The 14,570-nt window shown below is 46.0% G+C and overlaps 1 protein-coding gene across 1 annotated transcript in view; it reads right to left on the reverse strand.

The window, feature by feature from the left end:
- VPS13D (vacuolar protein sorting 13 homolog D) overlaps nucleotides 1-14,570 on the reverse strand; it is a 94,756-nt gene that overhangs the window by 13,358 nt on the left and 66,828 nt on the right. Inside the window, exons 58-67 of the mRNA XM_070956313.1 lie at nucleotides 14,232-14,411; nucleotides 13,019-13,126; nucleotides 12,767-12,916; nucleotides 11,545-11,694; nucleotides 10,572-10,668; nucleotides 10,183-10,331; nucleotides 9,710-9,844; nucleotides 8,675-8,842; nucleotides 1,783-1,915; nucleotides 349-544 (exon numbers count right to left, since the gene is read on the reverse strand). Coding sequence (XP_070812414.1) covers nucleotides 349-544; nucleotides 1,783-1,915; nucleotides 8,675-8,842; nucleotides 9,710-9,844; nucleotides 10,183-10,331; nucleotides 10,572-10,668; nucleotides 11,545-11,694; nucleotides 12,767-12,916; nucleotides 13,019-13,126; nucleotides 14,232-14,411 — 1,466 coding nt within the window. The remainder of the gene's footprint in view (nucleotides 1-348; nucleotides 545-1,782; nucleotides 1,916-8,674; nucleotides 8,843-9,709; nucleotides 9,845-10,182; nucleotides 10,332-10,571; nucleotides 10,669-11,544; nucleotides 11,695-12,766; nucleotides 12,917-13,018; nucleotides 13,127-14,231; nucleotides 14,412-14,570) is intronic.

The raw sequence follows: 14,570 nt of genomic DNA on the forward strand, positions 1-14,570 counted from the left end.
CTGTCCGGTCTTCTTATAAAACCTCCATTTTTTTATCTGAATAATAACTTCATTATTATTATTATTATTATTTTAATTCTTCCTTGGAGATGGCGTGGGTGCGCTCGCAAAATGGCGGCGCGGCGGGCACAGCCACGGTGTCTTACTTCTCAGAAGGCAGAATAGTGGTGTGAATAATAGGGACCTCGGAGGTCTTCTAGTCTAACCCACTAACGGTCGTAACTGTGAAAAAAACATTTTCTCCCCCCAGTTCTGTTGTAACATCGAACGGTCGCTAAACGAGTCGAGAACTACCTGCATGATGAGGCTGGGCAGAAGACGGAAGACGACTCCACCCGTTTCACTCACCTGGGGCCGGTCAGCGTGGCTGTCTCTCGGACGGCTTGGGCGGTCTCCGAGGCAAAGTCCAGGGCTCCGGCCACCGGCTTCGTTAATGTCCCGACTAGTCCTTTTCCAAGGCCGGAGATGAAGCCGCTAACTCCCCCTTCGGTCTTCACCCCTTCTACCGTCGAGGTGATCACGCTGGTTAATCCGCCAATGATGCCTGTTGGGGAAAAAAACCAAAAAGAAATATTTATTAAGGGCTTGAACAAGGTCTAAAGTTTTGGATGCAAAATGGTGCAAAAGGAAGGCAGCATTTATAGAGAATAGAATAGAATAGAATAGAATAGAATAGAATAGAATAGAATAGAATAGAATAGAATAGAATAGAATATTGGAATGAAGAATAGAATATTGGAACGAAGAATAGAATAGAATAGAATAGAATGCAGAATAGTATAGAATAATATAGAATATAGAAAATAGAATAGAATATAGAGAATGGAATAGAATAATATAGAGAGAATAGAATAGAATAATAGAGAATATAGAGAACAGAAGAGAATGCAGAATAGTATAGAATAATAGAGAATATAGAAAATAGAATAGAATATAGGGAACGGAATAGAATAATATAGAGAGAATAGAATAGAATAATAGAGAATATAGAGAACAGAAGAGAATGCAGAATAGTATAGAATAATAGAGAATATAGAAAATAGAATAGAATATAGGGAATGCAATAGAATAATATAGAGAGAATAGAATAGAATAATAGAGAATATAGAGAACAGAAGAGAATGCAGAATAGTATAGAATAATAGAGAATATAGAAAATAGAATAGAATATAGGGAATGGAATAGAATAATATAGAGAGAATAGAATAGAATAATAGAGAATATAGAGAACAGAAGAGAATGCAGAATAGTATAGAATAATAGAGAATATAGAAAATAGAATAGAATATAGGGAATGCAATAGAATAATATAGAGAGAATAGAATAGAATAATAGAGAATATAGAGAACAGAAGAGAATGCAGAATAGTATAGAATAATAGAGTATATAGAAAATAGAATAGAATATAGGGAATGCAATAGAATAATATAGAGAGAATAGAATAGAATAATAGAGAATATAGAGAACAGAAGAGAATGCAGAATAGTATAGAATAATAGAGAATATAGAAAATAGAATAGAATATAGGGAATGGAATAGAATAATATAGAGAGAATAGAACAGAACAGAACAGGTGCTTTGGAAAATAGGTTGAAACAACCCCCCCCCCCCCACTTATCTGTGGCAGCCCCTCAAATATTGGAAGGCTGCTATCATGTCCTCCCCCTCCCCTCCTTCTTTTCATCAAAACTAGAGATACCCAAGGACAGCCTCAAAAGTTTTGCTGCTCCAGAAAAGGTTCACGGGAGGAAAAACCTTACAGCCTTGATAATAACGGATTACCGTGAGCCAGGCCTTGGATGCCGGCCACGAGATGTTCACCGCTGGTCGCTGCGTGGTATCGAATGTACTCCCGCTCCGTCTGATGCCGGTTATCCATGGTCTTTCCCAGACCGTCAGACAAAGTTCCGGTAAACTGTCATGAAGGTTAAAAAAAAAAAAGAAAAAAAAAAGACAGATATGAATTGTCCAGAACATACTTAACTTACCCTACACGTAGCTATATAGTAACTTCTTAAGTACAGGACAGGTGCTCATCTACAGTTAAGGTAAGATAACCTTCGTTGTCGCTTTTCTGTGTACAGGATGGCAAGTATCAAAATGAAATTCTGATGCCTGCTCTTCAAAGTACATAGATGGATAGAAGGAAGGATGGAGATAGATAGATAGATACAGAGATAGATGATTGATATATAGACATCGAAAGATAAATAAAAAGATATAGAAAGAGACATCGAAAGATAAGTAGATTAGATAGATAAATAGATAGATAGATAGATAGATAGATAGATAGATAGATAGATAGATAGATAGATAGATAGATAGATGGATGGATGGATGGATGATGGAGATAGATAGATAGATAGATAGATAGATAGATAGATAGATAGATAGATAGATAAATAGATAGATAGATGATAGATAGATAGATGATAGGTAGGTAGGTAGATAGATGGATGATGGAGATAGATAGATGGATGGATGGATGATGGAGATAGAGATAGATAGATAGATAGATAGATAAATAGATAGATAGATGATAGATAGATAGATAGATGATAGGTAGGTAGGTAGATAGATGGATGATGGAGATAGATAGATGGATGGATGGATGATGGAGATAGAGATAGATAGATAGATGGATGGCTATAGACAGACACTGAGAGAGTCAGATAGATGGTTCATCGATATAGACACAGATGATATAGATATAGAATATAGATAAGTAGAGATAGACACATACACATGTATGTATACATGCATTTTTTTCCAGTGCTGTTGTAACTTCAAGCGGTCACTAAACGAAAAGTCATAAAACGAGGACTTCCTGTAACCTGTTTGAAGCTTGCAACCTATTCTCCATGATATCTTTTTCCAACAGATTTAAGAATATTCCCTCTTCCTGGCTATATATATATATAAAGAGAGAGTAGGTTGCAAGCTTTAAACAGGTTACAGGAAGTCCTCGTTTTATGACTTTTCGTTTAGTGACCGCTTGAAGTTACAACAGCACTGGAAAAAATGCATGCATATATATATATATAGCCAGGAAGAGGGAATATCCTTCCTACTTTCTGCTCGCTCCGAGTACTCTTACCCGCCCCCCCCGCTCCCCCCCCCCCAAAAAAAACAGATCTGGGGAATCTACTGGCCTCCCAGGGATGGATTAGCAAGAAAAAAAGGCCCAGAACTCGGTTTGAAACCTACAAAAATAAAAATAAAGAGACAGGGGCCGGCGGCCGGCCAAAGGAAAGATTGTTGAGCTGCTCCCTTTTGTGAGAGTGCCAAAATTTGGCACTTGGCTGGTGGCAGGAGGCCTGACGCCTTGGCCGAGAAGGTGATTAGCTTTGGACAAGGGGTTTGCGAATGCAGCGTCAATAGCCAGGATTCAGGGCTAGCCACGATTCAGGGCTTGCTGGGTCTGATGTTTGAACCTCCCTCAAGCTTCAAGGCAGAGGATCGTTCATCCAGAGCTTTCCAGCCTTCCGGAGTCTTGATGCCTTCTCCAAGCCAGGAGAAGGCCTTCCGTCGTGCATTTCTCCCCACGGCTTTTGAAGTCGAAAGCTAAACTGGTGTCGTTGTTGTTTTAAACAAATCTGGGTCCACGCAGGATACAAATTTATATCCTCAATTCGGGTTCTTCGGAAACTCTCCCGAGGAGACCTCCGACGGATGACCTCCTCAAAGAACACAAGGCCATGAAGATCGACGGGTGAGCTTCGTCCAGAAAGGAGCCATGGGGGGGGGGGGACACAGCGGGAAACACACACACACACACACACAAAACACACAAACACAACATCTGTCTCGCTCGAAAGGGGGGGGGGTGTTTCAATTTCTCCAGCACTGGGGTGGGTCGGAGACGGACGAAGGAGAAGACGGTTTAATTTTATTTATCCGATATAGGAGAATGTTGGCAGCCCAGGGTCGGACTGTGGGGTCCTTCGGTGGTCTCTGAGCTGGGTGGTCTTCTTGAAGACGTTTTATGACCCAAACTTGGTAACATCATCAGTGCTAGAAGGGAGGTTGGGTTGCAGGGAAGAGGAGGAGGAAGAGGAGGAAAGGGGGACCTTGGTGCTCTTATGAGCTTGGTTGTGTTCTTTAAGACATTTCATGACCCAACTAGGGAACATCATGAGGAGGAGGAGGAGGAGGAGGAGGAGGAGGAGGAGGAGGAGGAGGAGGACGACTGTGGGTTCCTTGTTGCTCATTGAGCTGGCTGCTTTTCCCGCAGACGTCCCATCACCCAAACTAGGGAGCATCATCGGGGCTACTCGTGAACGCACTAAACGCACGGTCGTAATCCGAGGAGCACCTGCCCAGCCGAGGACTCCACGGAGTCCCAATGAGATGGGGCAGGGAGAGAGAGAGAGGAGGGGGAGGGCTGGGCTCTTTGTCCCCCCCTCCCCTACAGAGGCCTGACGGGAAGGAGCTGCCCCCGAGGAGGAGCTCCGGTGAAGCTCCCCAGCGGGTGCCTGCGGGCATCCGTGTTGTGTTACAGGCCTGAATGCGAGAGATCCCGGCAGGAGCCGCCGGCTGTTTTCCCTGTGCACACACATGCACACACACACACACACACACAAACACAAGGCCGTCAAAAGTCCACGGAGTGAACTTGAAATGACCCCAGCCGAAGAATCGCAGGCGGGTTCAACGCTGGGGCAAGTTAAGACTTTATTAAGCCAGGACGGATCATTTTTTGGGGGGTGGGTGGGGAAGCAAAGCCAGCTGGGCTGGCTAGGGTCTCCGGCTTGAGCAGGGGGTCGGACTAGAAGACCTCCAAGGTCCCTTCCAGCTCTTTTCTGATTGATTGATTGAAAAGGTTTAGGGAGAGTGATGGCTAACCTTTTTTGCCATCGCGTGCCGAAAGCAAGGGTCGCGCGGTGGGGAGGGGGTGTGTGTCGCGTGTACCCACCCCCATAATTCCATGCGCTCCGCCCCCTGTGCATGTGCACACGACCCCCCCCGCTCTCCCTCTATTTTTGGCACACAATGGCCCGGTGGGCCCAGTAGGTCCATTTTGTGCCCTCTCCAGGCTCCAGAGGTTTTCTAGGCGCCTGGGGAGGGCAAAAAACAGCCTTCCCCACCTCCCTGCAGATACTCCGGAAGCCGGAAACAGTCCTTTTGCCGACTTCCGGTGGATCCAGAAGGCCCAAAAATCAGCTGGCCAGCGCACACATGCGCGCCAAAGCTTAACTCGCGTGCCTACTGATAGGGCTCCACGTGCCATCTGTGGCACGCGTGTCATAGGTTCGCCATCACAGGTGTAGGGTCTCCTGCTTGCACAAGGGGTCGGACTAGAAGACTTCCAAGGTCCCTTCCAACTCTATACTGATTGATTGATTGATTGATTGGTTGACTGATTGAAATGGTTTACGATCTCCTGCTTGGGCAGACTAGAAGACCTCCAAGGCCCCGTCCAACTCTTGTTATGCCGTGATGACGCTGATCCTGATTTATCCATTCAGTGGCGTCCCACTCTTGGACCAGGTCTCCCCACATCTTCCGATCCGAGTCGAGTTTTTTTTTTCTTCTCCGCTCTGGCTGGGGTCAGCTTTGATGGCGTCCAGCCAACCAACCAACCGTCTTCTTCAACGGCTTTCCTTGCTTTCCTTTCAACGCCGACTCTTCCCAGCATAATTGCATTTTCCGGGTGAATTTTTCCCCGCGCGACGTGGTGGCCCGAATAAATCGGCTCTAAAAAAAAAACCTGGCAGAAATCGTTTTCGTTTTAAGCTTTGCAGAGAGGCTTTGCAGGCAGACCCTTCGGATCCGGTGGCCGCCTTGTGTCTTATCCCTCACTCTGCATTTGTATTTGTGTGTGTGTGTGTGTGTGTGTGGGTTGTGTGTCCCTGCTGAAAAGGTGGCTTTGGGGAAAGGGGGTCAAGGAAGAGCTGCCAAAGTTTTGCCCTTTTTGAAGGCTTGTTTGTCGTACAGGGCACAGAACATCCAGGCCAGAGGCAAAAAAAATAAAATAAAATAAATAAATTAAATAAAGTGTTTTCCTTTCTGCCGAGGGTTCAAAGTCAGCACTGATGGGGAGATTTACGACGGGGAGAAAGGCAACACCAGGACGACTCTTCACCTACACACACACACACAGCAGCAACACGTGGCAACGTTACACAACCTACCCTCCTCCTGCGTCAAGCGCGGGGCTCATAACAAACCGGAGCTTTGGGGCCGCTGGTGGCGATTGGAAGCGCAATACTACCCCCTCGCCTCCAGAAGTTGTGACTGCTCCAACACTGGCGGCTTTTTTAGAAGAAGGGATTTGGATAAGCGTTGGGCTGGAATGCTGGAGGGGGTCCTGCCTGAGAGGGAGGGGGGGGGGTTGGACTAGAAGACCCCCAAGGTCCCATCCAACTCTGTTATTCTCTCCTCTTCTCTCGTCTCTCTCGTCTTATTTTCTCCTTTTCTCTTGTCTTCTCTGGCCCTCTTTTCTCGTCTTCTCTCTTGTCTTTTCTCCTTTTCTCTTCTCTTTTCTCCTCTTCTCCTCTCTCTCTCGTCTTATTTTCTACTTTTCTCTTGTCTTCTCCTTCCTCTTTTTCTTTCTGTCTCCTTCCTTCCTCTCTACCCTCTTCTTTCTTTCTTTCTTTCTTTCTTTCTTTCTTTCTTTCTTTCTTTCTCTTCTTCCTCTTTCTTTTTCCTATCCTTCCTCTTTTTCTTTCTGTCTCCTTCCTTCCTCTCTACCTTCTTTTTTCTTTCTTTCTTTCTTTTTCTTTCTTTCTTTCTCTCTTCTTCCTCTTTCTTTTTCCTCTCCTTCCTATTTTTCTTTCTGTCTCCTTCCTTCCTCTCTACCCTCTTCTTTCTTTCTTTCTTCCTCTTTTTTTCTTTCTTTCCTTTCCTTCTCTTCTCCTTCCTTTTTTTCTTTCTCTCCTGCCTTCCTTCCTCTCTGTCCCTTTCCTTCTCTTCTCTTCTCTTCTCTTCTCTTCTCTTCTCTTCTCTTCTCTTCTCTTCTCTTCCTCTTCTCTTCTTTTCTTCCTGAAAGCTAGCAGCCTGCAGGGCAGAGGGAACGGATACTCCCTCCCAGACCTATATTTAGGATCAAAGTCCTTTCCTAACGCACACACACACACACAGACGGTCTCCAGGGATCAAACTGCAGTGAACTTTCTCGATCTGGGTTCTCCGTGCCAACTTCAATTCTCGGCTCGGGGCGTTTGAAAGAAGCCATTCCCCCACTGCACGCTTCCAAGAGACATGGAAAAACCATTACGGGGACCATCAAGCGGGAAAAAAAAAATCTATATAATGGTGAAACCAGACAAGGCCCATAAAGAAGGATTATCATCATTTTTTTTTTGGCAGGCTTTAAAAAAAAAAAGGGGGGGGGGTTATTAAAGTTCAGCTTCGGAGCCCAAAGGCCCACCTGGTTTGGAGAAGAAGGGGAAGGGGCTTTATTTCTCCTGAGGTCTACCTTGGATTGCCGTTCCCCCCGCCTCAAAACATAAGGCAGACAAGGATGAAAGGAAGTCTGGATTTTTTTTTTTTTGAATCGAGCGGAAGGATCTGGGAAGCAGAGAAGGGTCATTAATCATCCCTTCCTTGTCGACAGCATCCACGGAGAAGCTGCAGCCGTGGTCAACTGGTCAAGCTCAAACTTCCTTGCAGGGAGAAGAGCAATATTTTAACAGAATGACGGAGTCGGAAGGGGCCTGGGAGGTCTTCTAGTCCAACCCCCTGCTCAGGCAGGAGACCCTGGACCATTTCAGACAAACGGATGTCTAGTCTCTTCTTGAAAGCCTCCAGGGATGGAGCCTCCACAACTTTTAGTTCCTTCCTTCCTTCCCTCCTTCCTTCCTTCCTTCCTTCCTTCCCTCCTTCCTTCCTTCCCTCGCTCCCTTCCTTCCTTCTTTCCCCTTCCGTCCTTCTTTCCCCTTCCTCCTTCCCTCCTTCTTTCCCCTTCCTTCCTTCCTTTCTCCTTCCTTCTTTCCCCTTCCCTCCTTCCTTTCTCCTTCCTTCTTTCCCCTTTCTCCTTCCTTCCTTCCCTCCTTCCTTCTTTCCCCTTCCCTCCTTCCTTTCTCCTTCCTTCTTTCCCCTTCCCTCCTTCCTTTCTCCTTCCTTCTTTCCCCTTTCTCCTTCCTTCTTTCCCCTTCCTCCTTCCTTCTATCCATCCATCCCTCCATCCATCATGTACCTTATCTCTCTTAGAATCATAGAATCCTAGGGCCGGATGGGACCTTGGAGGTCTTCTAGTCCAACCCCCTGCTAAGGCAGGAGACCCTGTACCATTTCAGATAAATGGCGGTCCAGTCTCTTCTTGAAAATCTCCAGGGATGGAGCCTCCACAACGTCTGGTGACCCTTCCTTCCTTCCTTCCTTCCTTCCTTCCTTCCTTCCTTCCTTCCTTCCTTCCTTCCTTCCTTCCTTCCTCCCTCCCCTCCCTCCCTCCCTCCCTCCCTCCTCCCTCCTTCCTTCCTTCCTTCAATTGTTCTAACTGCCAGGAAAGTTTTCTTTAATTCCAGGTTGCTTCTCTCCTATTATTTCATCCTGCCTTGGTGCTTTGGAGACTAAGTGTTAAGGGTGACATGACAGCAGTTCATACATGGACCCTCCCCCCCATCTCCTCTCTGCGACAGCCCTTCGAATGCCGGAAGGCTGCTATCATGTCACCCCTAGTAACCTTCTCTTCGGACGGTCATTAAATGAAGTGTGTCAGAACCGCGCCTACCTTCGCCGCGGAGTTCGACACGCCGTGGGCCACGTTCCGTATCAGGCCGCCGACGTTGCCGTATTTTATCAGCCCGGTGACTCCTTCGGAAACGTCGTTTAGGAGGCCCATGGGGTTACCCAGGAAGTCGACGGAGCTCAGGATCCTGGCGGCTTGGCTGAGCAGCTCCTGGAAAAACACGAGGAGGGCGTCACAAGGTGGAGTTCGCCGGCACAACCCACAAACGCTCAGGGATGGCTGCCCCAGGGGAAGGAGAGTAAAAAGAAACGGGGGACTTTTCCTGACGGAAGAGAAAGCTCTTAGCGTGGTGGCCTGGTTCAAAGAAATCACTTTGAGAGGGTAGGATACAGATAGGACCACGATGGATGGATGGATGGATGGATGGATGGATGGATGGATAGATGGAAGGAAGTAAGGAAGGAAGGGTGGATGGATGGATGGATGGATGGAGATGGATAGATGGAAGGATAGATGGAAGGAAGGAAGGAAGGGTGGATGGGTGGATGGATAGATGGAAGGATGGATGGATGAATGGAAGGATGGATGGATGAATGGAAGGAAGGATGGATGGATAGATGGGTGGATGGATAGATGGATGACAGGATGGATGGATGAATGGATGGATGGATGGAAGGAAGGAAGGATGGATAGATGGATAGATGGATGGATGAATGGAAGGATGGATGGATGGAGATGGATAGATGGATGGAAGGAAGAAAGAATGGAAGGATGGATGGATAGATGGGTGGATGGATAGACGGATAGATGGATGAAAGAATGGAAGGATGGATGGATAGATGGGTGGATGGATAGACGGATAGATGGATGAAAGGATGGATGGATTGAAGGAAGGAAGGAAGGATGGATGGAAGGGTGGAGATGGATGGATGGATGGGTGGGTGGAGATGGATGGATGGATGGATGGATGGATAGATGGGTGGACATGGATGTATAGATGGATGGATGTTTACAGGACTGGAAAGCAACGCAGATCCGAACCTACCCCCCAAAGAAAGAACCCCGGGAGCTACTTACTTCCTGAAAGTGCTTGAGAATGTCATTGACGATGAAGCTCTTGGTCTCGTAGGGGTGAACCCGGGTGTAGGGATCCAGATCGATGACGGCATCTTCGAAACGGACCAGAGGGAACCCCAGGGTGCTCTTCAGTGCCTGAGCCAGAATAATAATAATAAAAAAAGTGACTGGAGGAAAAAGTGACGGAAGGAAGGAAGGAAGGAAGGAAGGAAGGAAGGAAGGAAGGAAGGAAGGAAGTGCCTTCTCTAAGACCTGGAGCCTGCTGAGAATCGTTATTGCATGGGTCAGACAGAGGGCTGAGAAAATATCAACCACTCTCTCCCATCCTGGATATAATCTGTTTCAAGTTCTTCCCTCGAGACGAGAGATGATAAAATCTGGTATAAAATGATTCCAAAGAGCTTATTAAGCAGGACATAATTTTAATTAACACAGAATACAAAACCCCACCTTGTTTAAGACAAAAGCCTTACCTTCAGATCCAGGGGGAGCTTGCTAGACGTAAAAACGCTGAGTTTGATTTGCGGTATGCTAATTTTGAGGTTTTCAAAATAGTACCTCTTCCGGGCAAGCTCTTGTCCGACGGGCTTTTCGTGAAGGTTTTCGTCGTAATTTTCTACCTCTGCGTTTCGACAAGAAGGAAGGAAGGAAGGAAATGTAGACGTCGTCATTCAGCGGCAACGGAGCCCAACGTTTCCGTTGCTAAGTGAGACATTCGTTAAGTGAGTTTTCTCTCTCCCCCCCCCCCCAAATTTTACAACCTTCCTTGCCAAGTCAGTTGCCAAGCATCTGAATTTTGGCAGCGGTCGTAAGCGTGTTTTCGGGAGGCGTCGGATTTTTACCGCTGATGGGAAAGACATACCCGATTCTGACTGGTTGCAGCCAAAGAAACTGAGAAGTTTCAGAAGGAGTTTCTCTTCGATTTGAACCGTGAATCTGCTCGCCGTGACCATCAGGTGCTGGAACAGAAGACGACAATTTCAGCCTACCGGGTGCTTGGGAGGGGGGTGGGGAAAGAGGCGAAGGAAAGGACACCAAGAGGTATCTTGGACCGTGAAGTGGGCCACAAAGAAACGTGATCGCAATGATAAAAAGGCTCACAAACTGCTAAATCACTAAGAGAGTTCTAACGTGTGAGAACCTCGCAAGTCTGGAATTCATGCGCTCTGAATTGCAGCCTCTTGACTGGGAGTTAGGGCCCGGTGGCCTTAGAAGGAAGACATCAAACAAGGGCTGTTCTCCCAATAAAATCAGAATTATTAGTAAATCATTATTAAATGATTATTAAAAGTTAGAATGCACCGAAGACAAATTCCTTGTGTGTCCAATCACACTTGGCCAATAAAGAATTCTTCTATTCTATTCTTCTATTCTATTCTATTCTATTCTATTCTATTCTATTCTATTCTATTCTATTCTATTCTATTCTATTCTATTCTATTCTATTCTATTCTAATTCTATTCTATTCTAATTCTAATTCTAATTCTAATTCTAATTCTAATTCTAATTCTATTCTGGGGGTCTTGGTGCTCTCTATTTCCTCACAGACTTTTCATGACCCAACTAAGTAACGTTATCAGTGCTAGAAGAGAGGTGGGTTTGCAGAGAGGAGGAGGGGGATGATGATGATTGTGGGGTCCTTGCTGCTCTCTGAACTTGGATGTTTTCTAGGTAATATCGTCAGTGCTAGAAGGGAGAGGAGGAGGAGGAGGAGGAGGAGGAGGAGGAGAAGGAAAAGGATTGTAGAGTCCTTGGTGCTCTCTGAGCTTGGTTGTGATGTCGCAAACGTTTCATGACCCAGTTAGGTAACGTCATCCGTGCTAGAAGGGATTACCTTGTAGATGTCACTTAAAGGACTTTTACTGGGGAATTTCATAGCGTTCAGCTGCACGGCTGGGCCCGTTTCGGCAGCTTCATTTTCGCCCAGCTTGGGGGTGAGGAAAAGCATGAAGGGCTGAGTGGTGCGGAGAAGCTGGTTGTCTACCTAGGAAGAACAGGAGAGGGGAAACAGACAGTCAGAGGTTTGCAAACTCGAGGCAATAAACAGCTCTGTTATTAAAACAGATAAATGTCTGTCCAGAGTTTTTTTTTTTTTTTTTAAAAAAAGCACAATATTGGAAAGATGAAGAAACACCGCAAGACGAAGAGATCGTTAAGAAGATACTAGGCTGTGCAGAAATGGATAGACTCACGTTGAAAATCGAACAGAAAGAAGACACAGAATGTCATCAAACGTGGAACTTATTTTACCAGTGGTTGGGAAAAAAAAGGGGTGGAGAGTAAGATTGGAATCTGTATGGTTAAGCAAATTAAATACCCAGAAAAACACGATGTTTAGTAAGCGCTGAGAAATGCAATAAATAGAAAATCAATAAAATTGATTTTTAAAAAATAAAATAAAATAAAAAACCCTCTGGTGTTGGGAGCACCCACGACTTCTGGAGGCAAGTGATTCTACTGGATAATTGTTTTAACTGCCAGGAAATCCCATCTTCGTTTATTTTATTTTATTTTATTTATTTTATTATTCATATTTCTGTGCCGCCCACTCTCCGAGGACTCTGGGCGGCTTACAACAATCGACAGTATACTAAATAGCATATTGCCCCCCTAACAATCTGGGTCCTCATTTTACCCACCTCGGAAGGATGGAAGGCTGAGTCAACCTTGAGCCGGTGAGATTTGATCCGCTCATCTGCTGAACTAGCAGTCAGCTGAAGTAGCTGCAGTACTGCACTCTAACCTCTGCACCACCTCGGTTCCCTTCCTAGTTCTAGGTGCTCTTTGATGAGTTTCCATCCGTTGTTTCTCGTCCTGCCTTCAGGTGCTTTGGAGAATAGGTGGACCCCCTCTTCTTTGGGGCAGCCCCTCAGATACTGGAAGGCTGCTATCATGTCCCCCCTGGTCCTTCTCTTTGTTAAGACTAGACGTACGTAGCTCCCTTAATCGTTCATTTTGCCTCCTGTCCCTAATCCTCTCTCTTGCTCTTCTCTGCACCCCATCCTTGAATTGGTCCCAAGGTGAGGCCGGTTTTCTCCACCTGCCGTTTCACTTACCTGCATATCCTGCACGCTCAGTTCCAGCACCTGACTGGCCGACAGCTGGGTGAAATGAACCGTGATGCCCATGAAAGTCGCAAAGATGAGTTCTTCGGGGGCCTTGTTCACCAAAGACAAACCGATCCCTCCTTCTAATTTCAGCTGGACCTGCGAAGAGGGACGAAACACACACACACAGGTTGTTGTCCTTTGGTTGGGAAGGAATGGCAACCTCCGTTCTCTGCAAAAACAAACAAACAAAAAACTCACTTCCAACTCTTGTTCCAGGTCTGGGTTTTTCAACTTCCACAGGTCTTGATCCAGCTCCTCCCCTTCGTACGAGAGACGCTCGTTCCTGCGCTGGTTGAAATCGGTGATCTAATAAGGGAGGCAGAGTTAGGATGGGCAAAATTGACTACGTAAGGGGTGTGGGGGAAGAGAAATACGACGATGCGTTATTTCCATAGAATATTCTAAGATCGGCATGTGGAGGAAAGGACTAGATAACTTAATTAAAAAAAAATTAAAATATTTAAATATTTTTTTAAAAAATTAAAATTAAAATCCTTAAGAATTAAGGATTCTTTTCAGGCTGCGCTTCTAGGAAGTTCACGATTGTCGAGGGTTGTGTTTACACAGCATGGGCCTTTTGTGGTCCGTGGGTTTCAAGCGATGGGATTACAAGAGAATCTCTCTCTTGTATCTTGGGAGGGGAATATTGAGGATAAACAAGCATTTGGGGGTGGAGGTGGGGGGGGGGGAAATTACTCCGTTTGGGGCTCTCTGAGCTTGGTTCTTTTCTTGCAGAGGTTTCATTACCCAAACTAGGTTAACAGCATCAGTGCTAGAAGGGAGAGGCAGTCCTTCTTCTCCTCCTTTTTCCTCCTTCCTCTCTTCATTCCTTTTCCCTTCTCATCCTCCTTCTTCTCCACTTTGCAAACCCCTGTCTGTTCTAGCACTGCTGTTACCTAGTTAGGTAAGGAAATGTCTGCAAGAAAACAACTAAACTCAGAGAATATCAAGGACCCCACACTCTTCCTTCTCTTCCCTTCTTCCTTCCTTCTTTCCTTTCCCTTCTCCTCTTCCTCCTCAAACCCCACTCTATTCTATCACCGATGGTATTACCTAGTTGGGTAATTAAATGTCTACAAAAATCCCCAAGCTCAGAGAGCACCAAAGACCCCACAGTCCTCCTCTTTCTCCTCCTCTTTCCTTTTCCTTCCTTCTTCCCGTTCCCTTTTCCTCTTCCTCCTCGACCCCACTCCCTTCTAGCACTGATGACGTTCCCTAGTTGGGTCATGAAAAGTCTGCAAGAAAACCACCAGGCTCGGAGGGCACCAAGGACCCTTCATTCCAACCCAGAGCTACAAATATTCTCCTTCTATGGTTCACTCTCTTCCTTCTTAACGGTTACAACTGCTTATTCCCAGGTTTGGTTCAGATCCAATTAAAAAAAAAATAAAAATAAAAGCACAACCGTTACCTGGAGAACTCTGGTGGGACCATCCGGAAGAACCTGGACCGCCAGAGCTCCAGAACCAGGCCGCATCTTCTGATTGATGAACTGCTGCTCCGAAGGGACTGGACTCAACTCTTCGAGGGACGTGTCGGGTCCGAGAACTACTTCCGCCCCATCACGAAGCCCGGCTCTGCCTCCTTTGGCCTAAGAAGGACAAGACAAGAGGACCAGAGGAAGAAGATGAAAGGGGAAACCCACCCAATACCCCCCTGGATAGATACAGAATAACAGAGGGACTCTTAACAACCGTGTGACTCGCTTAGCAAGCGAGCGATGCGAGCAAGGTTGACTCAGCCTTCCATC

Source organism: Pituophis catenifer, unplaced genomic scaffold, assembly GCF_029215685.1.
Source record: "Pituophis catenifer annectens isolate HBS135680 unplaced genomic scaffold, rPitCat1.0.hap2 SCAF_18, whole genome shotgun sequence".
Taxonomy (NCBI): domain Eukaryota; kingdom Metazoa; phylum Chordata; class Lepidosauria; order Squamata; family Colubridae; genus Pituophis; species Pituophis catenifer.